Source organism: Lynx canadensis, chromosome A1 (assembly GCF_007474595.2).
Source record: "Lynx canadensis isolate LIC74 chromosome A1, mLynCan4.pri.v2, whole genome shotgun sequence".
Classification (NCBI taxonomy): Eukaryota; Metazoa; Chordata; class Mammalia; order Carnivora; family Felidae; genus Lynx; species Lynx canadensis.
The window spans coordinates 113517371-113542724 of record NC_044303.2 but is presented as its reverse complement, the minus strand read 5'-3'; the positions used below and the strand labels follow the sequence as shown (position 1 = coordinate 113542724).

Genomic DNA, 25354 nt, shown 5'->3' with positions numbered 1-25354 from the left:
AGGCAAGATGCGTCTTCCCCCAGCCTCCGCCTCCCCTGTGCGCATGAACGAGGGTCTTTGCTGGATCTGAAATGCTGCCTTCCGGTGCACCTGTGTGTAGCCTTCATGTTCCAGTGTTGCTGGCTTGCGTCGCTGAAGAGAATTGGTGCTCCAGAAATAACCTTCATCATTGGTGAAGGCCTGCTCTTTCCAATTCCAGGCCAGGTCCTACAGACAGTGGTAGTAGACAGGATCCTCACGGCCCTCAAAGAGCTTGCCCCCTGGTGGGGAAGCGCAGGAGGACAAGTCGTTGCAATAGACACTGCCTGCCCGCCGTATGGGCAACGGTTCAGGGCAGCAAATAGGACTGGTTTCCGCAAGAATTTTCCTAGCACCGCCGGGCAAAGCAAGTTGCTTTTTTTTTTTTTTTTAATTTATTTTTATTTACTTTTCTCCTGCTGTTGGTTTAATATTTTTTCTTGTTTTTTTTTTTAATTGAAGTAGAATTAGCATACAGTGTTATATTAGTTTCAGGTGCACAATATGGTTCAGTAACTCTGTGTATTACTCAGTGCTCATCATGACAAGTGTACTCTTCTTTTTTCATGTATTTATTTATTTTAAGAGAAAGAGAGCACGACCAGGGGAGGGGCAGAGAGCGGGAGAGAGAATCCCAAGCAGGCTCTGCTCTGTCAGCACAGAGCCCGACACAGGGCTCGATCTCGTGAATGGTGAGATCATGATCTGAGCCGAAATCAAGAGTCCGAGGCTTAACAGACCGAGCCGCCCAGGCGCCCCACAACACGTGTACTCTTAATCCCCTTCACCTACTTTACCCATCCCCCCACGACTTTCCCCTGGTAACCACCAGTTTGTTCTCTGTATTTAAGAATATCTTTTTCTCCTCTTTTTTTTTTTCATTGTTGTTCATTTTGTTTCTTAAATTCCACATATGAGTGAAATTACATGGTATTTGTCTTTCTCTGCCTGACTTATTTCATTTAGTATTAGACCCTCTAGGTCCATCTACGTGGCTGCAAATGGCGAGATCGCATTCTTTTTATGGCTGAGTACTATTCCATTGTGTTTGTGTGCATGTGTGTGTAAGTATTCATATATTTATACATATATAATATCGTCTTTATCCATCTGTTGATGGACACTTGGGTTGCTTCCATATCCTGGCTATTATACATAAACATAGGAATGCATGTATCTTTTCAGATTAGTGTTTTCTCTTGGGTAAATACCCAGAGGTGGATTTACTGCATCCCATGGTAACGCTATAATTTTTTAAGGAAACTCCACACTGTTTTCCGCAGTGGCTGTACGAATTTTGCATCCCCACCAACATCTAGATATGTCTCCTTAGGCAAGGAAAATGAAAGAAAAATGAAACTATTTGGACTACACTAAAATACAAAGCTTTTGCACAGCAAGGGAAACCATTAGAGAAACAACATGGCAATCCGCTGTTGGGAGAAGATATTTGCAAATGATATATCCAATTAGGGGTGAGTATCCAAAATATATAAAGAACTTGTACAAATCAACACCAGAAAACAATCCAATTACAAAATGGGCAGAGGACCTGAATAGACATTTGTTCAAAGAAGATGTCCATATGGCCAACAGACACACGAAAAGGTGCTCAACATCACTCATAATCAAGGAAATACAAATCAAAACCATAACGAGCTATTACCTCACACTGGTCAGAATGGCTAGAGTCAACAAGACAAGAAATAACAAGTGTTGGTGAGGATGTGCAGATACTGGTTTAGTGATTATTAAATGTATGGAAGAATTAAAAAAAAAATGCAATGAACACCTGTATACCTATCACCGAGATTGGGCAGTTGCTAACACTTTACAAAATTTGTGCTCTCTCTGTAACATACACACGTTTCCCCCGAACCATTTAAAAACAAATTACAGATGCTAAGAAACCTCACCTCTAAGGAGACAGGCAATCTCCTATATGACCACTTTAGTAGGTATTACTACACCTACGAGAACAATAATCCAGTAATGTCACGTAATATGCAATCCTCGTCAAAACCACAGAAGTTTTCCCCAGAATGTCTTTTTTAAAAATTTTTTTAAATGTTTATTTTTGAAAAAGAGAGACAGAACATGAGTGTGGGAGGGGCAGAGAGAGAGACACACACACACACATCCGAAGCAGGTTCCAGGATCTGAGCCGTCAGCACAGAGCCCGATGCAGGGCTCGAACTCAAACCGTGAGATCATGACCTGAGCTGAAGTTGGGTGCTTAACTGACTGTGCTACCCAAGTGCCCCCCTGCCCACCCACAGAATGTCTTTTATAGCTTTGCATAATTGTGATTTTTTTTCCAAGATCCATTCAAGCCTCACGCATTGCGTTTGTTCCATCCATTTAATTTCCTCTAATCTGGAAGAGTGACCCACTTGCCTCAGGGTTTTTTGTTGTTGTTTATGGCTTTTTAAAAAATTTTTAACGTTTATTTATTTTTGAGAGACAGAATGAGGCAGTGCATGAGCGGGAGAGGGGCAGAGAGAGAGGGAGACCCAGAATCCAAAGCAGGCTCCAGGCTCTGAGCTGTCAGCACAGAGCCTGACGTGGGGCTCGAACTCACGGACTGCGAGATCATGACCTGAGCCAAAGTCAGACGGTTAACCAACTGAGTCACCCACCTGCCCCTAAAGCATCTTCAATTTTGGACTTGTTTTCTAACGAATAGATTGAGATTAAACGTGTTTGACACCAATCCCTCATAGGCACAATTGTGTAGTCGTTCCTTTCGCAGAAGGTGCATAAGTAGCTGATGCCAGCCAGTCTCTCTGCTGCTGAATTGTCCCCTCGGTCCCTGCATTAAGGGGTGCCTGCCATGTCCTTTTATCGAAAATGTACATTTTCCTTGGTTAATAACGAGGTGTTTGTTCTGTGGCGGGCACTTCGAGACTATGTGACTGTCCTGTTCCCTAGTTATTTTACCCACCATTTGTAATAAACATCGAATGATCCTTTCCTGACTCAGTTGTTACACAGGGAGTTGCCAAATGATTTTCTAATTCTAGCATTCCTTCTCAATTTATTTAGCTGGCATTCCTCCGTAAAGATGAGCTTTTCCTTTTTCACATTTTTAGCAACTTGCTTTTGAGGTGTAGGGTTCTGCCTTCTTTGGAACTCTTACCTCAGAGAAATGTGTGTGTCTTTGGGGGTGGGCTGGGGAGGGAGAGAGCCCAAGACTGAGCCCTGAGTCACACACAGGTCTCCATCCATCCATCCATCCATCCATCCATCCATCCATCTATCTTCTTCCTCCCTGCGCGTTCCTCTTCAGCCACACTGGCTTCCCTGACGACTCTCATGCGCGCTCAGCATCTTCCACTTCAGGGCCTTTGCCTGGAGTCCCCCTCCCTTCCCCTGGAGGGCTGCATGGGTCACTTTATTCTTTGCTCTGCCGGATATCATCTTGCCAGTTTCCTCATCACCCCATATAATGTACCATTCCCTCCCCATTATTCACTGTCTCTTACTCCCCTTTGTTTCTTTGCCATCCTTATCAGCACCTGCCATGCTGATGGGAACAGCTTTTTTGTCTTGTTAGTACAGGGCCTGGGCCATAGTAGGCGCTCGATAAATGTTTGTTGGATGCAAGAAGAAACACGTACATGAATGTATGTTTGGCAAATCTCTGAATGAGACCAAAGACCCTTCTTTTGTTTCTCGTCACCACTCCTTCCAGATGACCACAGGGACATCTGGAAGCCCTGGGCAGAGATGGACAGCTGTTCTTCTGTCTGCCAAGGGACAATGTGTAGTCAGCAGCCACTCAGTTCCTGCCCAGTTATCAAAGCCAACAGAGCCATAAGATTATCTCCCTCCTCCTCCTTTGACATGATTTTTGGGGAATAAAAACAAATCAGAATTCATCAACTGTGAACAAAATTGTCAACTGTGAACTGTCAACAGTCTGGTTTAAAAATAGATGATTGGTTGATGAAATAGACTGGAGAAAGCAATTTAAATAAAAGGTTAAAAATAATACCCAAAACATGCAAGGCAAAGCAAAGAGTGTGGTGTGGTGGAGAAATGTACCCAGTGGAGACCTGTGCGAGCAGTGGACCAGAGAGAGGTTATTAGTTTTCCTTTACAAATCCTCGCAGAGAAAGATTTACTGGCCATTTGCAGTAACGTTCACTCATTCCGACGTGTTGGTGTGTTATGCAAAACGGAAGGAAAGATTGGTTGGGAAATCTGCTAGCACGTTTATTTTTAAGTAGGTCAACATTTTGAATATTTCTGCCCATTTGTGAAGTCTTGGGCTCCCTCCATCTTCTCTCTTTCTGTGATGACTGGGGAAGGCATTTTTCTCCCAGCAGGTCAAGGGGTATAGAAGCTTCGGGAAGTTATAATTATATTTGTGTTTGTATGAATGTGGGTTCCCGTACAATGTTTAAAAGTTGTTAATTTCCCATTTTCTAGGCTCCTCCTCCTTTTAAAGAGTTAGAGCTAATTATTTATTTAACCACATTATCATAAAATCAATATAAAGTCTTGAATTTTTCATACTTGCTCTTTTTTGCGCATGAGTCACAGGTGATATAATTTGGCCAAGTTCTGTACGTCCACTTGCCCAACATCCTGAGGCTGCTGTTCTGTGTTTTGTCTTTTCTTTTCTTTTCTTTTCTTTTCTTTTCTTTTCTTTTCTTTTCTTTTCCCTTTTCTTTTCTTTTCTTTTCCCTTTTCTTTTCTTTTCTTTCTTTTCAGGAGAACTGAGTCATCTTGGCACAAAAGCATTCCCATTCCTTAGAGGCTATCCCTTTTTAAACATTGCTAGGGCTGCTCTAGGAGTATCCCAAACTGGGTGTCTCAAACAATAGAAATTTACTATCTCACAGCCCTGGAGGTAGGAATTGGAAGCCAAAGTGTGGGCAAGTTTCCTTCCTTCTGAGGCTGTGTGCCACAGTCCATCTCCTGCCATTCCTTAGCTTCTAGTAGCCTCCGGCACTCCTTGTAGGTGGCTCTCTTAGCACACCTCCATCTGCCCTCTGTTTGTGTGTGACCCCGTGTCCAAATTTCCACTTCTTAAAAGCATGCCAGTTGTATTGGATTAGGGCCCACATTATGAGCTCGTTGTAAGTTGATTATCTCCATAAGGACCCTGCAGAATACTGAGGGTTAAGACTCCCAGATACCTTTTATGAGGGATATAAGGCATAACACAAGGTGCAAACTTTTCTAGAGGGCAAGCGGGGGGCCAGGGCATTGGTGATTCCTCTCCGCTTTGCACATGGGCCAGGGCTGGAAGGGCTCTCCCCCCACAGGCAGCGGTGCCCATCTGAGGAATCTTTACATTTATTCACTGTGTCTTTCCTCTGCTCTGGTCGAGGAGCTCCAGGGCATGCCATCACCCTTGGCTCTTTGGGAGCCTTGAGTAACCGACGGGCTCTCCCCTCTAAATCCAAAATATTCATTGATACTTCTTTCCTCCTCTTTTCTCCCCATGGTATTTTCTTAAAAATATTTTTTTTACGGCTGCCCCTTGATCAGTTCCCAAGAACGTCAACTTGTAGTTTTTATTGTTGTTTTATTGTGTTTGTTGTTGTTGTTGTTGTTGTTGTTGTTATTATTTTGCTCATCCACCTCCAAGCCACAGATTCTAAGAAGTAGGCTCCCAGTCTACCCTGTTTAACTTGGCGCTTTGCAGACCCTGTTCAGACACAGGTAGCAAAGCCCGGCTGACTGCCTGTAGCCCCAGCACTTGCAGGGCAGATGTGGAGGGAGGGGATAAATGCTTACTGCAAAGTCTTTATTGCCAAGAAATCACCATGTATCATTTTGTCAGTTTGTAACTCCAGCTTTGAACCCTCCGTAAGAGAGAGAAGGTGTGGCGATCCTGAAAGCTTGTCATTTGGGAAGGGAGCCACTGATGTCTCTGTGGTGTTAGGAGGCACTTCCTTCTCCCTCCTCATGTCTCTGGGAGATTTTCACTCTCACGCTGTGACCATTGCTTCCTCTTGCCCAAGAAAGGCTGCTTATGTCCCGATGGGAGGGAACCTAGTGTCTCTTGGGTCAGGAGCATATTCACAGGATCACTGCATTGGCAAAGTAACATGGGCTGGCTCTTTTTCTCTTGGCCCTGTTCTCTTGGCAGCCCTGTCCTCAGGGGCTAGCACACCTGCCTTGTGTTTCCAGGATCTGTGTGTGCACAGCCCAGGGCACCCGTGTGCAAAGCCCAGCCAGGTCTGTGCATTCTCTCCGCTTGTGTATCCAGGTGAATGGCTAGGGCTTTGCCGGGCGTGTGTTTCCTGCAGATTGGGAGAAGGAGTTGGAGGCCTCTGCTTGGCGTGAAGGTCTCAGTCAGGTTGTACAGCCCCGTCTAGCAGGAAGCTCTATACTTGGGGACATTTCTGGCCCCTGTGAGTAAAGCCGGTGCAGTGACTACCTTTTGGCATCTGTGACTCTTCTTCCCCAGCAGGAACCTGGGGGAGACAGAGGGTGGGCGAGAGACTGGGCGGGTCGCCTCCTGGGTTCACTTTCCTGAAGCGCTCTGAGAAGGAAACGTGTGTGAGGTGCCTTGAGCATGTTCTGCCCAGCGACAGTCCAGGACTCTGGTTCAGAGCTGGGTACCCTGTCCCCTCACCGGCAGGTACTCAGGTATACTCTCACTTAATCCACTTAGCAACTTTCCCTGGGAGGTGGGAGGCATGGGTAGAGCTTGGTTGTCACTTTGATAGAAGCATGGAAACTTTGTTTCATATTTTACCGTAAGATATTTGATACACATGAATGTACGTGTCTTATTTATCTCAGTTGCCAAGCCCAGAAACAAAAGAAAAGCCTCAGAATCTACCACTAAGCTTGTGAAATAAACCATTCTCCGTTTTCACAGCATTTCTGTGGGTTCCCGTCTGATGCCATTCTCCTGTCCCTGCTCCAGAGGTAACCCCCATCTTGGCATTCGCCACCCTACCCCCCATATGTAGTTACGCATTTATAGGTATCTCTAAATAGTGTGTTTTGATCTTTATAAAAAATGTAATTCTAGTCCTTTGAGCTTCATTTAAATGCCACATACTGTCCTGGGAGATAAAAAAAACAGATCTCTGCCCTTGAAACATGGGTTTTTCACTGGTGCAGATAAATCTTGTTTTCTCTGGTGGCACCTCCCTGGGGTCAGGGATGAGGCCAGGCTGCCTCCACAGATTGTGACAGCGGCTGTACACGAGAGGGGGTCCTGCGGCCAGCCAAGGAAGCTGAGTTACTAGAATTACAGTCCACAGGGGCTCTCAGGCGAGACCAGGCCACCCAGGGGAACGAGTGTTCGGGGCAGCTGGGAAGCAGATGGACAAGCTTCCGACTCCAGCAATAGATGGGGGTGAGTGGGGAGGCGGCAAGGCCGGGGGCTGGATGTGGAACTCACAGAGAAGACTCAGGCGACAGGTGCGGGTCAAGGATGCTTCACCGTGGAGATCCCGAATACGGAGCTGCAGCACCCGTGTTCCTTGTGCAAGCAGATTGGTCACTCCTGGTGGCCTCACAACAGGTTTAGAGCAGCACAGTGGGCAACACCACCTTCTGTCTTTGCCATTTAGCAGCTATTTACTTAACACCTACTACGTGCCAGGGCTAACACAGTGACTTAGACCTTTTCCAGCTGATAAGTACCTCATGGCCTAGTAGGAAGTCAGCGCTGTTACCTTTTAGTAAATTATGCTGTAGTAACAAAGGATCTCTAAACATCAGTGGCTTACGAGAGCAAACATTAATTCCTGGCTCATGTTGCATGTTAGCTGTGGGTTAGCTGCAGCTCTGGTCCCATGCCCTCTGTGCCTCAGGCCAGAGAAGCAGCCCTTATCTGTCCCATGTCCTTTTCATGGTAGAGGGAAGAGTAACAGGGGTGATGAAACCAAGAAGTGGTCCTTGAAACCTCTGCTCAAACCTGGCCTGTCACGCCTACTCACGGTTCACTGGCAGAACAAGTTACACGGCCAGGACTGATGTCACCAGGGAGGGGAAGCCCATTTCCCACGAAGCATAGATTCGTCTTTCAGGGTGACCGGAGAATGTTTGGGAAGAGTATGACACCTGTCACAGATACAAACTGGTGATCATAGTAACAGGGGGATAAGACTTTATAATAAATGTATTAAGTTTTGCCTTTATAAAATGCATTTTCACGAACAAATGTATCGTTTTCCCTAAATGAGCTTTAGGAGTTCTGTTGAGAAAATAGTTGGAGAACTGCTCATCTTAAACAGGATTGTTCCAGAGCACTGGGGCAGTGGAAGGAGGCCGGACTGGCCACAGTAGTCTTCTCTCTAGCCCCGGGCACGTGTTCACAGGCTGCACTATTTGAGAAGAGCTTTCTGACACAGGTGATCCACCTGCCCCCTTCCTGCCTTCCTCTTGGCTTATCTTCTGTCCATCAAGCGGTCAGCAGGCATATCCCACTCCTGTGGGTCTTTTTCTTGTGCTGTATCTCTATGTACACATGACTCCTGCCTCCCTTCACAATCCTGGCCACACGGCTTTATTTTATTTTATTTTATTTTATTTTATTTTATTTTATTTTAATATAATTTATTGTCAAATTTGTTTCCATACAACACCCAGTGCTCATCCCAACAAGTGCCCTCCTCCATGCCCATCACCCACTTTCCCCTCCCTGCCACCCCCCATCAACCCTCAGTTTATTCTCAGTTTTTAAGAGTCTCTTATGGTTTGCCTCCCTCACTCTCCGTTTGTAACTTTTTTCCCCCTTCCTCTCCCCCATGGTCTTCTGTTAAGTTTCTAAAGGTCCACATATGAGTGAAAACATATATATCTGGCCACATGGCTTTAGAAGGATGTGCTCTCTTTTGCCTTCTCGTTAAGTCTGTTGAAGTTGGAGGTCTGGGCCATGGCCCCCTTTCATGCCGTCCCCACCCCTGCTGCTACCACACTGGGCACGTCCTGGACGCCTAACAAATCTGTACAAAAGGCAGTTGCGTCGAGCGGAAGTCATCTCCCTGTCGGCTTGTCTGTTTCTCTCTCTCCACATGGGTAGCCGCTGTGTGGGTGACAGTTGGAGTTACACCGAGTGACTTCAGTGCAATCAGGGCCAGGTTGGAAGCACTCTGGCCCTAAGTCTGTAATCCATATGGCGACCGAGTAGCTCCGCCCTCACCACGAGCCAGTGTTCATCTGAACTCACATGTGCTGCTTTGCAAAAGCCAGTGGCCTGGTCACAAGTTTGCATTTGTGTCTTCCCTCTTTTCATTCTTTTAAAAGCTTCCCCGTGGCCCCTGGTAAGAACTGTACACAAAGTTGGGTGCTCAGTAAACTTGGCCAGTCTCCTCTTCCTTTGAGCCTCCCCTGGATGGAAACATGGTTCTAGGCCCATAGGCCTTTGCACAAGGCTGATTACACACAGGTCTTGATCCTGAGAATTTTACGGGTGGAAAAGGAATGATGGTCAGACAACTGAGACCGAGGCCGGTAGCGACATGGAGTAACAGTACAGCATGTCTGCTCTCAGAAGCCCATTCCTATGGCAGAAACACTGCTGTGGGACCAGCAAATATCTAGCCCTGTAGTCAGACACAGCTTTGAATCCTCCCTTTATGGCTATTGTGAACCTTTACGTGTTATTTAACCTCTCTGAGTCGGTTGCTTATTCCTTAATGTCAGGTTGCTAAAAATGCTATTAAATTGTTGTGCTCTCTTGCACCTGCAAACATCCTTTCTCGCTTGTGCTCTGAATCAGTTGAGACTTGAGAATAAGAGTGGCAGAAAGAGCGAAACTGGCCGAAAGTGGCCAAAATACTGCCACCGTTGGTGACCAAGGGTTGACAAGAGGAGATTTGGCCTTTGGGCTTCAACAGTGAACCTGAGAATTAAGTGGGCGCCTCCATTCAGTCCCAGGCTAGAGGCAACCACAGGCATCCTCTGGGGGAAAGAGTGTGTGAAACTCAGGTTTGGGATGGTTGAAGTGAAAGCATTCACTCCTCGCTTGCCCCAGACAGGAAGAGGCTGGGCCTCTCGTACACCATGCCTATGTGCTCACTAGATGGTTACTCTGCCTTCCTACCCAGGAAGAGCATGTGAGCAGCTGAGAGGGCCTAGGAGTGCTGCACTGGGGCACAGGCACCCTAGGTAGGAGTCAGAAAGCCTGGGGAGGTGGCGTTCTGCTGAAGGGGAGAGTCTTTGTGGACACTTGGGACGCCAAGACGTCATTTTGGATGAATACTTTTATTATGTTAGCAGTTAAATTTGCATTTACCATGAGTAAAGTGAGCCCTCCAGTGCTCTGTGGTGATTTTGGATATTACCCTACGCATTTGGAAAGACATAAAAGGCCATTTCTTATTTAGCATTGTACGCTGTGAACCTTTACCTGAGATGGCCTCCTCCGTTCTCTTTGTTCCCTGTGAGCCTAACCGGTTGGAGAGGTACTGGCTGTTTCTTAGGGAAGCCAAGTAGTGGTCTGCTTGGTTGTGTTCTTTTTCTTTTTTTTTTTTTTAATGTTTATTTATTTTGAGAGGGAGAGCGGGGGAGGGGCAGAGTGAGATTGGGATTGGGAGAAAAAGAACCCTAAGCAGACTCTGTGCTGTCAATGCAGAGCCCGACTCGCGGCTCGATCCCACGAACCGTGAGATCGCGACCTGCGCCGAGATCAAGAGTCAGGAGCTTTAACCGACTGAGCCACTCAGGTGCCCCTGGCTGCATTCTTAAAGCCTGTTCTGTCTCTCTTTTGCAGTGCAAGTTGGAGTTCCATGCTTGTTCCACTGGCAAGAGCCTCACCATCCTCTGTGATGGGCCCTGTCCGTGTCTCCCGGAGCCTGAGCCACCTAGACACAAGACAGAAAAGAACGGTGAGTGGGAATTGCAGGAGCTTCCGTGGAAGGAAGTTTTACATGGCCCAGCTGTGCCCTCATGCCAGCAACCTGGCATTTAACACAGCCGTTCGAGCCCACGCGGGGCGCGGCGGACAGACTTGGCAAGTACTATAGCTTGTGCAGGGACTTGGAGCTGAACTGCCTTCAGCTACCGTTAAAAAGAAAACGAAGAGCTTGAGAGTCTTTGAAAATCATTCTCTTAGACCAGGGTATGCACTAGGCTCTTTGAGAGATCAAGTTGGCTCTGGCGTGGGAAGAGCAGGTTTTTTGGCCTCTTCGAACAGGGTCCGCCCTGGGGTGCACCTTGGTCTTCCTTGAACTTTAATCTCTAAGTCCTTTGAACTTCTCAGGGCCAAGTTTCAAACCAGAAACCGTAGAGACATCACAACCGTGGAGAGTCTTTTCCCCCCAAAAGGCATTTCTTTATTAATATGATCTGCTGGGAATGCAGCACAGAGCCAGGGGCACATGAAAGGAGAATACCTCTCCAGGGGCAGCTGATTCTTTTCCATGGCCGAGAGGGGAAGGAAAGGTTGGGCTTATTTGGGTTGTTTCAGTGATGGAGAAAGTCAGGCCATCCCAATGGCCGTGGCCCGTTTTCAAGCCTTCCTTGATGAGGCCCGAGATGGAGGTTTGCGTTTGCCTTCTGTGGAACTGGGCTTTCTCCATCGTAGCTCTTGTTGCATGGAAAATGTTGCACGTTTCTGTATGTGAGTGAGTGAGCGAGTGAGTGAGTGAGTACGCATGCACAGATGCCCCTTCTAAACCATCTTCTGTTGGTAATGGTAGAGGACGATCAGGGTGTGTGTGTGTTTATATGTTCCCCTCTTTGTGGGTCATATTGCCTTTTCCAGGGCACATAGGTGAAGATGTTGGAATGTGCATTTGTTCATGGTGGCAACCACAGGAATATTGTGTTAAGATGCTCTTTGGTGGGGGCGGGGGGTGCCTGGTTAAGCCTCCAACTCTTGATTTTAGCTCGGGTTATGATCTCATGGTTTTTGAGTTTACGCCCCACATCGGGCTCTGCACTCACAGTGCAGAGCCTGGTTGGGATTCACTCTCTCTCTCTCTCTCTCTCTCCCCCCCCTCCCCCCCTCTCTCCCTCCCTCTTTCTCCCCCCCTCTTTCTCCCCCCCTCCTCTCTCCTCTCTCTCTCCTCTCTCTCTTCTCTCTCTCTTCTCTCTCTCTCTCCTCACCCCTCCGCTTCACTTGTGCTCTCCCTCTCTCTCTCTCTCTCTCTCTCTCTCAAATAAATAAACTTTAAAAAAAAAAAAAGAGGCTCTTTGGAAGGTTTGGCTTGGAATGTGGAGGGAGTTTGAAAACCAGCGCTGTGGTCACCAATAATGTCCGTAAATTCCTCTTGATTACCAAAAGCTGATTGTACTGTGTTTGGGCCTGACTCATTTTTATAACTGCAACAAGAAATGCTCATTCATATGCATACACCCCCTTGGAATGTGGCCAGAGAACCTAAAACCCTGTGGTGTAAAGCAGCTGCCAAATCCAGAAAATTCACTTCTGTCTAGGGAGTTCTTAATAATCTTAAAAAGTTATAATCGTCTCTGTTATTCCAGTTGGGTTGTTTACTGCTTGTATTTACACTTCTCTTCTGAAGGGAGGAAACCAACCCGAGAAAGTCACCTCCACCATTTTGCCTGTGGTATCTGTACAAGGGGGTGAATTCATCTCTCCTCAGGGTCTCCCAAATCCGCACAGGCTTCCTGATTTGCCATGATGAGGTAACAGACTGGTTTTCTGGGGAGGCTTTGTGGTTCTCCAAATGAAGTACAACACCTCTTTGTTTTCTTTCCTATTTTTTTTTTTTTTTTGAGTGAGCTCTATGCCCGGCATGGGGCTCGAACCCCCTGTTTCTGAGATCAAAGTTGTATGCTCCACTTGACTGAGCCAGCCAGGCACCCCAGTGCGTATTTCTTAATGATGGGCTTGTCACACCTGATTAATTGAGATTCATTCTCAAGTATGACACTCGAGGTCCAGCCTTGCGTGTAGCATGCATTTGTTTGATTATGTAGTGGTAAAAATCAGAACAAAGTCTTACCGCACCTTTGCGAGTAACCGCATTGCCATTAATAATAACGAGACTCTGAAAAGAGTATTGTTCACCAATCCTGAAAGGTCAGTGAGAATAAGAAAGCCATTTAAAAATGTTTCAATTGAAAATGTTGGAAAAAGCGTGAACTACTAGGTTAATAGTAAAAGATAAATCAGGAAGAATGAGAAGGGGCTTCAGACACCTATCAGAAATGACGACAATAAAAAGTAATACCAACACTATCCCCAAACAAATAATCCAAATTATATTTCCTCCATCAGTTCTTTTAGTCCTGTGTAATTACTTTTTGTTCCTCTGGCTTTTGGGTCAGCAGTTTGCTTTTATGAAGTCATCTGCCTCTGCCCTGGAAAGAGCCCTGGAACTCAATACTGGCTCTCCACTCACCTGGCAATTGTCTAAGAAATATCACCTTGGAAGCTGGCAGTGATGAGTCTGTTACTTGAAGTATCGATCAAACTTAGTCCAGTTCTTTCTGTGAGGCTTTGAGACCGTCCTCCTTGGTTTAAGACCCATTTTCTAGATGGGTCTTAGTGCGGAGTTTTATATAAGCCTGAGGGGGAAGCAGAAACTACCTGCTGATAAGACTGAATGGCTGTAGTTAACTTATTCCATATCCAACAACATCCTCATGGAGGAGAGTATAATGCCCTATCAGGGTATAGTGCTTAACTATTTAATACAGATTTGATTGGTGTTCACCTGGAGGATAAGGACATATTATGGGCAGGGACGGCACTGATAAGCCCCCAGGGTCATTTTGTGTAATGAGACATTTAAATTGATAACATTTTACCTGGACAAAGGCAAGGGAAGACCGACTCTTCCTTTGATTTGACATTTCTTTGCATGAGGCTCTCAGAAGCTGAGGTTGTCGCAGGTGGGATGAAGGGGACAGAGAGGGCGGAAAGGGGAGATCAGAGGTAAAAATGAAGGACACTGACCCCGCAGAAGCCGCAGGCGGTGAGAGTGGCAGCCTCTGGCTTCCTGAGACGCACTGGGGCTCTGCACCGTGTCAGGAGCAGTCTTGTTTCTGGACCTGTTGCCGAAATAACCTTTCGTACGCTCACAAATGGCGGTGTGTCCAAAGTGTGGCGATTAGGGCTGTTGTTGATAACATTTTATGTTTGATGTCATCTCCCTTTTGAACCTTGTTTCTCTGTGGTAACAAAAACAGTCATGTAGTCACTTGTAGATAAATTCTGTTAATTCCCAGTTGTATCTCAGTTGCAGGAAGTAGGGGTTGGGTGAGGGCCTAAGCACTGCTACGTTTGCTGGGAAGTGGCTCCTGGTGTTGTCTTTCTCTGGAATCCACCTGCATGGAGTTGTTAACATCTCCAGTTAGTTGGCCAGCCAACTAACTGAAATGCATGCTCCTTGCATCCAAAGAGAGACATTTGCGATCCCAGTATGACCTGTGCTGACCATGCCCATTAGGTCATACGGAGTGCTCTTTCTTCTATGTCCTGCTCTTCTGGATTTACTAGTCCTCACACAGCCCCCTCTCTGGCCCCCTTCAGGGCCCCAGAACACTTGAGGATGTACTTCCATAACCTTTTAGTGTCAAGAGAGATTGATGAGGTTGCTGTCTCAAGCCCTCTGTCCTTGGATCTGCTTGGCAGCCATTTGTATTTTATGCAGAGGATCTTTTCACCAGGCTTGCCCCACATTGGATTTCCAGTTGGTAGGAGAGCCCAGATCCTCTTTGTTGCTCGGAGCTGGTCGCCTGCCTGTGGTTTCATAAGTGCCTCTTCCCTGCCTGGGACCCAGAGTTGGGTTGGAGACGGGGAGACCATTGGGGAGTAGAACCTTTCCTTGGGGCTCACCTGCCTCCACCACTTCTTCTCCTTCCCAAAATGTTGCTTCTTATAGCCCCAGCTTGGATCAACACTGGATGTGAGTGTTGAAGGTGTGTGAGGGTGGAATCTGATGCCTTTTCTTGCAAATCTTACAGCACATCTCACAGCACTCTGCTTCTCCCAGCCTTTTGTCTTTTGCATTGCAACATACCCCCTTCTTGCAAATCAGAACTGTATTGTCTCAGCTTTAAATTTTAAGAGCATTTCTAGGAAGGCAAAGCCAAGTGGTTATTTGTTCTCTTGATTTTTTTCTGGCATTTCTCCTTGATGTGGTCCCTAAAGACGTTGTAGAGGGTGGAGTTATCCTTGAATATCTCTGAATATTTCCTCTCACACCTCTCAGTGGCCTTGTGACCTTGGACAAGTTACTTAATAAATAGCTTTTTAAAATCTGTCCTCTCTGTTATGCCAGTCCAGCCCATAGATTATAGAGAAATGATTGTCGAGGAGCAGGAGGAGGAGGAGGAAGAGGAGGAAAGAAAGAAAGAAAGAAAGAAAGAAAGAAAGAAAGAAAGAAAGAAAGAAAGAAAGAAAGAAAGAAAGAGAGGAAGGAAGGAAGGAAGGAAGAGAAAGAAAGAAAGAAAGAAAGAAGAAAGAGAGGAAGGAAAGAAGGAAGGAAGGAAGAGAAAGAAAGAAATTACGAGAAGGAGATGAAACTGAAATACTGTGTTAGGCGTGGATTTCTATGCTTTTTCTAGGAGTCTTCCAGGAAAGATATGAATTTCTCTTGGTATTTTCTAGTACCCAGCACCCAACCCAGTTAGGAAGTCAGTTCTTATATCTGACGTTAACTCTAGTTCTGGGGTTATTTCTGCTGCTTTTTCTTCAACCCTCAGTGAAGGGTATAAGGAATGTGAGATACTTGTTTCTTGATTTCTTTACTGTGGTTGAAAATCTAAGGGGATGGTAGAGGTCTCTTACCATTAAGTCTTTGAGATATATTTAGAAGCCAACTTTTCTCCTGTTCCCAGCCTGAGCCTGTGCCCACCCTGCCTCTGCTCCCTTTTCTCACAGAAACAAAACACATGGCCCTGACCTGGGCTTGTCAGCTTTGCTGCATCTGAAGAAGGGATTTGAGGCTCTGTCCTTGGTGAGGTGAAAATTTTGCAGTTGTAGGGTATAACATCAGGAAAAGATCATGCTTATCTTCTTCCATACTCCGTTGATGGAACCCTTGAGTTCTTGATGGTGCCTTGGGTTTCCCATGAGGACCCGGGGAAGGCCTAAGGGATGGGGCCTCAGATCTCTCCCAGAGTCACTCCGTTTTTATGCTTTAACACATTGCTTTGCCTCTGTAGGGAAAGACTTTGACCACCAGTGAGTGATCCTTGGGCTGGTCCCATTTACCAGAGAGGAGCCTGGAGGCCTAATGCGAGAAAGAAAGTTGCCTGAGGTCAGACATTGGGTAGGGACAGGGCTGTCTCAGGGCCTGAGCCTCTTGATTCCCAGGCTAGTACCTTTATGTCCCGCCACATGTACACCCTTACGGACTCTGCACTCGCAACAGGGTGGAGGCTCTGTAGCTGAGTTTGGTGGGAATTCGATTTAATTTCGCCAGGGTCTCACCTCACTTGCCCACATCTCGAAGTGTCAGCCATCAAGCAGAGAATGTCACTGTGCTTCCCACAACCAGCAATGTCTTGAAGGCGCTTTACAGAATCTCTCCCACTTCTCCTCTTTCCCCAGAGGAGGAAGTAGAGAGAACATCCCTGTCTCTCAGCACAGCTCCTTCTTTGCTTCTGTTGGCACACGTTAGCTTTCAGAGAAGGGATATATGGGTCAGCAGGCAACCGGACATTTTGCAGAAGGCTGGGACCCTCATCCCTTCCTGGCCTGAGAGGTGCTGGGAGGTAGGGGCGAGGTGGGGCAAGGGGCAGGGGGCAGGGGCACGATTGGTTCAGGCCGGGAAGGAAAGGGTGCTGCAGGTCTTTCCAGCAGGGTGTGCGTGCTAAAGAGGAAATAACAACTTCCCTGAAGCTGAGCTATTTGAAACCGTAGAAAAATAGTCCACAGTGATTTTCTTTTCTCAAATGGTGATTTCAACCTGAGGGCTAGATTCTCGGGGAAAAAAGTCCCGGGTTGACAGACGGTTGTCTAATTCCATTACTTATCACAAGTAGAGTCGGGGAAAAGTATTAAAACGCAAACAGGAGGTGGTGCCACAGAGACGGGATAAAGAGTTCTTCCTGGCTGTAATGTCTCAATGGAAAAATCCTAAAAGAATCCTGCTGCTGCAGAGGCTCCCAGCAAAATGGAGGTTTATCTTTGTATCCAGGAAAGAACATTTTTCTTTAATGCCTATTGTGTGACAGGGTGAAGGCCCAGGGCTTGCAAACTTGCAATTTAAAAGCAGTTTGTATTAACCTCTCCATCCCCATTCAGCGTCATTCACTTCTTAGTGCTACACTGTAGCCAGAAATTAAACATGTAAAGCAACATTTAATTTTTAGGGCCTTGTTATTCTAAATGCCGTGACCTTAAAAGAAAAAAAAGAAAAACTTCAGAATTGAATTGGCAACTGCAAAGAAGAAAAACTTTCTAGTCGGGGCTCTTGGAGTATTGAGTAACTGCTGACTTTGGCTCCAAACTCAGGTTCTTACTTTTCTGCGAGTTCAGCTCTGCAAAAACAGAGGTTCTCCTGGTCATTTGCAAGCCTACTACTAGGCAGCAACTGATTGGAGAGAGATCGAGCCAAAGATATGAAGAGAGAGAAGGGTCCTGAGGCAGAGGGTGGCCACTGTCGTAACTGGAATCCGGAGAAGGTCTGTGCTACAAATTAACGGCTTTGAAAATTCACGCAAGCAGTACTCTTCTCTTGCCGTTACTTGTTTAGTTTATAAATTAATCCATATTCTTCTTTAAAATCTAAATGATACGGCAAAAGTGTCTCTCAGATTTCCCTTCCATTAGCTTTCTGTTGCCTGCGCTTCTAATTATTTTCAGTACACATATACTAACATACTTTATAAGCCTTACTCATCCCAAATCAGGATTATGTTCTGCGTAATATTTTGTATCCTGCCCCTTTTTTTGTATCATAGATATGTCTTCATCTAAGTACACACGGATGTGTGTGTGAGGGCGTCTGTCTGTCCCCCTTCATCCTTCCTTCTAGCCGCCCTGCCTGCCCCGCTGCCTGGTACTCCAGATTTAAATATATCATGACTGCTCAGCGTTTCCATTTGATGCCCGCGGGCATATCAAGCTTAACGTCCATAATCAAACCCCTGATCTTTGCCCCACATCTGCTCCTTCCTCCTGCAGTGTGTATCATCTGAATAAATGGTGCCTCCGTATTTTGATTTGCTGAAAAAGAAGATCTTCTTTGTCTCCCATGCTATCATCCTGTTGATTCTGCGTTCTAAGCCTTCTGAATATAGCTGCCACTTTTTTCCTCCACTGCCACTACCCCAGTGGTCTTCGACATCCTCGTCTTTTAGTTTGATTGCTCCCTAATTGATCTCCGGGCCCCTGCCCTCTCTTTCAAATGTAGGAGTTAAACCAGTTCTGTACAATATAAGTCAAATTGTGTAATCCCCTGTTCAAGACCTGCCAGTGACTTCCCATCTTTGTTCAGAGGTAGAGCTAGCATCCTTTCAGTGGCTTGCAAGGCCCAATATGATTACGTCCCCTCCTGTGTCTCTGTACCCGTCTTCTGCCGCTGCACCCTCTGCCTGCTGGGCTGTAGGCACGCAGGCCTCCGTGGGGGCCCTCAGGTGACTCCCTGGTGCCCCTGCCTCGGGGCTTCGCACTGCCTGGCCCGTCTTCCCAGATACCTGCACAGCTCGCTCCGTCCATCGCCTCTACACAGATGTCACCTTCTCAGGAACCCCCTGGAAGTTCTTACCCCCTTGCGTCCTTTGTTTTTCTCTGTGCCCTTTATCACCTTCTACCATGTTAGATTGACCTCCTTCGTGTATTGTCGTGCGTTGCCCAGCTAGAATGGAAGTTCCACGAGGGCGTTTTGTCTGGATTCTCCATAGTCATTTGTCCACTGTTGTGTGTCTCTACCTCATTCTTTTTAGGAGTTGCCCTTTGTATAGATGTACCATAGCTCACAGTGTTTAAAAGAGCAACAACATGATTTATGAGGACAAGAGATAATCTGTATAAGGTGCTGACTATGTGTACTGGGCTAAGCACGTGGTGTGTGTACGTTTCATTCTTCCGGCCAACTAATGTCATCTCTGTTGCTGGTGAGAACGTTTGAGATCTGGGGCATTCAGTACCTTGCCCAAGGCCACATGGCTAATAAATGACAGAGCAGGGATTTGAAGGCTTTTTTAGAACTTGTTCTCTTACACTCCCATCAGACTGTGTTCTTAACCTGAACCGAACGTGCACTGAAAGGGCACAGTCTTCCTTTGGAAAAAGAAAAATAAACATGCACACGTGCAGCTGCACCTTTAAAACTACCCCTCGCCTTGCTTTCTGCGCTCAGAGCGTGCACTCCTTCCCGGAGAGCCCAGCACTCTCTGACGGGCCTTTTCCAAGGTGAGAGAATTAACGTCCTTGCTCGTTTTCTCCTCTTCCTTTCTGCGAGCACACTTAGCTGTCTGAAGTTTATCAAAACGCTGGCACGGGCTCATTGCTCACCACCGTATTATGCTTTTCTGATAGCTGCGAGTTTCCGACCCAGCTCCTTAAAGATAAAAATTCATTTGCAGTCTGTCCCGACGTCGACTGTTTTCCCATCGCCCTGCTATCTATCGAAAAGAAAAGATGGCATTACAATAAAAAAAAAAATTGAAATTATAATTGGAAGAAAGCAAGTGGCTGCAATCCCAGAAGGCCAGCTTCTTAGGAAAATGTGGGTGGGCCCTTTCCTTCTTAGATCTGAGAGATGTGGTGGGAACCTTGGCCACGTGGGGAACATGGGAAGGTGTGCCAGCACCCTGACAGGTGTGGGGAGATTGGAGTGAACTCAATTTTAACTACAGAGGTGGAGTTCAAAACCTACAGCTGTTTTGTCCTCCTCCTCATTATTATCTTAATGGTGATGATGGCGATTCTGTGTTGCAAAAGTAAACGTGGCAGTTAGACACAGCGGAAGCAGAAATGTCCCTTTGATGATTTAACCTGCGTAATGTTGAACGATGCCGGCTACAGCGCAGAATAAGCAGTGGGTTGCGTACGTGGTTCCAGATATTCACATCGGTTGGGAGTGCAGGAAAATAAACGAAACAACTGCCGAGATCTCTTCAGTCTGAGGAGATAGGGGGAGGCGAGAGATAGAAATCCTGGTGGCGTCGCGAGGGTCAAAGCGTGTGCTCCTCTCCTAACCGCACAGCAGTAGCCCCGAGGGGCCCTCCTGCTGGACCAGAAGGAGCTTTGCGGCAAGAGCAGAGCAGCCTGCTTACAGCGCCGGGGCAAGTCTCATGATTTCAAGGCCTCCACTGTGCTCCAGGGAGAGAGAACTTCAGAGTCATTTAGGTGAACTTCTGGGAGGTGCAGGACTGGAGTGGATCGGAGGTGATGAGAAGGACCGGGGGGTCCTTGGATGTGAGAATTCTTGCTTTCCGATGTCCCAGTGATGCAGTGGCAGGTTGTGTTGGGGGCTGGTCCCTCATACTGACTATAGCTTTTGTTGTGTGGAAGGATCAGTGCGAGGAACCAGTGTAGCGCTCCTGTTACTTATGTGTCTGGGCATCCCACGAAGGCAGTTCCAAGGGTCTCTTTCCTCCCATGCCAGCCTCGAGACTGTTTTGGCCTCTTGGCCTGGCTGTGCGTCGTCTGTGCTCGAGTGTCTTCAAAGGCTCTTTGCAGCAGGTGGAGCGAGGCCAACAAGTGGGGTGGGTCCCACCCCAGCAAGGGATGGGAGTCTCCCCACCTTCTCAAATCACTGGGCAGGGGATACCGATGCTGTGAAACTAGATTTAGAAGTTCGACCAGAGAATTAGTGCAGACAGGAGATTTGATTGGAATGCTGATCATGTACCAATGCACAGGGATAAGAAATACTCCAAAAAATGCCTTACAAGAAATTACTTGAAGCCACATTAAAAAAAAAAAAAAAAAGCCTGTCATTTTACGAGGCTATTAGTTCTATGGAACTATTCCCCTGAGAGGCGTTACTGAGGCTGAAGAGGTCTGGATCCCTGTCCATACATCTCTCCAGATTTTAGGATTTAGGAGACTCGGTCTTAAACCGGGCTAATCCACAGGGATTGTTCAGAGCTCCAGGACTGTAGTTTTGGGAGGACAATATCGGGTTCCCCTACTCCATTGGCCTGATCCCAGTCTGTGGCCAAGTTCCTTCACAGTGGGGTTACTGCTGGCTGTCCCCAAGCACCAAGAGCTGGCATCTGACCTTCCGTTGAGCCTCCCTCCCCTTCCCAGCCTCCCCAGGTATTAAAGGCTGGCTGCTATGGGGTGCCTCACCTGGCAGGCTCCCATCTGTGATGTGCACCTGTCGGTCTGTCCTCTCCCCTGGGGACGTAGGCCCCAGCCTTCCCTACAGACTGCTCAGTGGGCTGGGCACAGTGCATAGGCCACTGCAAGGCATAGGTTGGGCCACACCTTCCATCATTGCGGAAGGAATGAATTGACGGCATGTGTAGACTGTTAGAGTCTTTAAAGCACTTTCACGTGCCTGAAAAAATTGGGTACCATAAGTGGATTTTGTCCCCAAGCCAAAGAGGCAGGCTCAGTGATTCCAAGCTGCCAGTCTGTGGCCTTCCTGGAGTCAGTCATTCTGGGGCTTGGCCTCGGGCTGGAACTTAACTTGTGTGTGTTGCTGGCCCCTCTGGACTGGGAACAGAAGGCAACTTCCAACCCAGCCTCAGGCAAGTCTCCTCTCTCCCTGTGTCCTGCCTTCCTAGCTTAGGAAAAGGGCTCAAGGTGTCTCTGGAAGCAAATATTTTTGCCTGGATGACTGAAGTGTAGTATCTTTTGGAATAGAACATTCTGTTCCTACTTTGCTCAGGCTCTCGTGAGAACACAGAGAACGTTTCTGGGCAGAGGGGGGGAGTATCTGGAGCTAGCAAAAGCTCTCGTTTGGATCGAGAGCTGCCGGTACAAGAATCCTACATATTTCTATGTTGTGAAGTAGCTGGGGTAAATACTGATTACCTCTGTGTCTAGTAGGAAGCTCCAGTTCAGGAAAACGTAGTGAACGAAAATAACACCGATCAGTGACTTCACGTACCTTGCTTCCACAGTCCTCTAAGCCCTATTTAAAATCAAAATTTAAAGCTTAAGGCGCTGTTCTGACAGCTAATCTGTTTTGTTTCGTTTTCTAAAATTGAGGGCAGTGATTGAGTTTGGAGGTAGTGATAATGTGCCTTCATCCATCCATCTGGTCATCTTTCTTTGTGTCCGTCTGTCTATCCCTTCATCTGTCCATCCATCCATCCATCAGTCACCCATCCACCATTTATTAAATGGCTACTCTGTGCCCAGGTCCTGTGCTGTCTCTCCCCTAAGTGGGATAACAACTCTTAATATCAATAATAACATTGTTCGTGTATCTTCATGTGGAACTCACTTATGTCACAAGGTGACAGTTGTCTACAGCTGGGATGTTTTCTATCTTTTTATGGATTTGGGTTTGTAAGTCTGCTACTCCAAAGGCTTTTTATTGCTTTCTGAGTACTTTGTCATACTTTTGACCCACTGCTATTATAGTCTCAGTGGTCAGAAGGGCTAGACTTCATCTCACGTAGTTGAGACAAGGAAACTAACTTAAAAATATTGAACTGTTACATTTGTAACCATTGATACACTGGCATTGTCTAAGCACTAGATTATGACCTTGAAAGCGGGGACTTTGTCTCACTTATTTGTCATTATATCCCTAGCCTAGGGTCTGTTGAATGAATGAACACAACTAAGTATAAATACAAGTTTGTAAGAGATGTGTTACACATTTCATTGGAGCAGTATTTAAATAAGTAAATATCCAGGTTAAATTGGGTGCCTTTCTACCTGGTGTATGTTATGAGTTACTGATTATCCTACCTAAGGTAGAGACAGACCTACTTCTGGGTTTATTCTGAGACTTCTGATTCAGGTTGGCATGTAAAGTCTCTGGGTCATTTTCCCCAGTCCCTTTTTGTGATAACCACAGCTGAATACTTTGCCCTCAGGAGTCCTGCTGTGTTGTCTCTTTGCCCATGAGCAGTAGTTAGGGGAGAGGTCACAGTCATGGTCACTGGCATACCTACTGCCTTCCCTTTCTTATAGATGGTTGCTTTCCATCAGACCTCCCATGAGTCCTAAACTATGTATCTATAAGTTTGGGTGCCAGGTCGTTCATACTTACTCTGCCCCATTATTTGTCTATCAGGTACAAATGATAGAACTCGCGAGTTGTATACTTGTCGTGTGCTAGAGAAAGCATGGGCTCTGGATGCAGGCAGTCATGAGATTGAAGTCCAGCCCTAGGACTTACTAGCTGTGGCTTTGGGTGGGCTGCTTAGTTTCTCCGAGTCCCCCTTTCCTCATCTGCAAAAGCAAAGTAAATAAGGGCTATTTGCAGAGGTCATTATGAGAGCAAAGTCGATTCGAGGAGATAAGTATGAAAGCAGCTGGTTCTCACAGGTGCTCAAGGAATATCAGTTTTCACTCTTTCATTAGGTTGATTCACACACACACACACACACACACATACCACCCTGTGCGCGGGAATAACTTGATCTCCTCTTTGTGCAGTTTGGTAACACACTGCCTTTCCCAAAGACTTTGGGGTTCTAGAACGTCTTGCCAACATGTAGCAGGCACTGTTAGCTGTCTTTCCCATTCTCAGTTCTGGTTTTCTTTGAGGGCGAGCGTGTCCAGCATTGTTCCCAAAGTCCCAGTCTCTCCTCAGCTGAGGACCCTTTGAGTCAGTCCTACCAAATTAGACCCCAGTGAAGCCTTCTGGAGGTCACTGAGAAAGTTTTCGCTTTCATGCACAGCTGTCCCTTTTTCCTGGAGAGGTTTGTGTGATGCTTCAGCAACCATTTTGTGACCACAAGGTGAAAAGCCTGTGGATAAAGTCTACCCGCTGAAAATGACTGAGCAGAAACACAGAAAGAATGTGGGTCCAGGCTGAACTGACATCCTTGCTGCCTATCTCCTAACTTCTTATGTCGCAGAGTAAAGTTCCATGAACATATGCCACTGTTAATCAAGTTTTCTGTTACTTGCAGCTAAACACATTTTCTTTTTTTTTCTTTTTTTTTTTTTTATGTTTATTTTTGAGAGAGAGAGAGTGCAAGCGAGAGCAAGCCCAAAAACAGAGGAGGGGCAGAGAGAGAGGGAGACACAGAATCCGAAGCACTCTCCAGGCTCCGAGCTGTCAGCACAGAGCCTGACACGGGGCTCGAACCCATGAACTGAGAAATCAGGACCTGAGCCAAAGTCAGACCCTTAACCAACTGAGCCACCAAGGCGCCCCTAAACACATTTTCTAATCAACATAGAACACGTTCCTTTTAAAGACCATTTGCTTCAAGACAGGCAATATTGGCCTGAGGCCAGGAGCTCCCAGGGAGTCAAGGACAATGACATGTTGGTATCTGGGGAAGGGGAGACCTGAGATGGCATCAGGAGCATCACTCAGAGTACAAGGAGATACTCTGAGTGTCTCAGAAGCATTGTAGGCTCCAGCACTAGACGCAGGGGCTTAGGTTGCTTTGTAGTGGGAACATCTGACCTTAAGTGAAGTATGGTCCCGTGTCAGCCGTTCCTCATCCCTTGCAAGGACTACTCGTAGGAAAGCGGAAAGCATATTCCAAGGTGCAAACTAGCCAGGCGTGTTGAGCTGGAACACACTGTCCGTGAAGGTGAGCAGAAGGAACCGCCCAGCTGGAACAGGCAGCTCTGTGGCCAAAGGGAGTAGACACCTATAGATTTTTTAGTAACCTTAAAAAAAAAACAAAACAAAACTGCTGGGTTATACATTTTTCTTAGCTTTGGGGAAATTCTGAAAAATACAAAGAATAAAGGCTGAAAATTGCCTATGCTCTCCCGAACTCAGTATAATCGTGTACTACTTTAAAATATTTATTGTTAGCTTAATACTTAATAATATTTCCATGTCATCAATTATTCTTTTAAAACTTGATTTTTAATGGCTGTGTGGTGTCTGATTCTATAAATGTACTGTAATTTTTATAACTAGTCCTCTATTATTAAGCATTTAGCTTCTCTCTAATTTTTCATTATTACAAACACCGCTTTTGTGAACATCATTGTGTATTAATTTTGCACATATCTTAATTATTTTCGTAAGCTCCGTTCCGAGCAGAATTGCTGGGTACAAGGATATGCAGCTTAAAACTCTTTTGTTGTTACACACTAGCAAAAATTTCTCATGGAAAAAAATATACCATAAGCAATGTCTAAGAATGCCAGTTGAAAAGACACTTACTATAATTTGTTTTAAGTTTATTTCTTTATTTTGAGAGAGCATGAGCGAGGGAGGGGCAGAGAGAGAGGGAGAATCCCAAGCAGGCTCTGTGCTGACAGCACCGACGAGGGGCTCCACCTTGTGAAACTGTGAGATCACAGTTTCTGAGCAGAAATCAAGAGTCGGACGCATAACCAACTGAGCCATCCAGGCGCCCTGAGACTATAATTTTTAAAATA

General features: G+C 46.3%; 1 protein-coding gene across 1 annotated transcript in view; it reads left to right on the top strand.

Annotated features, from left to right (window-relative positions):
• The window catches only part of SPOCK1 (SPARC (osteonectin), cwcv and kazal like domains proteoglycan 1), a 517472-nt gene that overhangs the window by 418988 nt on the left and 73130 nt on the right, over nucleotides 1-25354 (top strand). The window contains exon 5 of the mRNA XM_030318711.1: nucleotides 10712-10826. Within this exon, the coding sequence (XP_030174571.1) occupies nucleotides 10712-10826 (115 nt within the window). The remainder of the gene's footprint in view (nucleotides 1-10711; nucleotides 10827-25354) is intronic.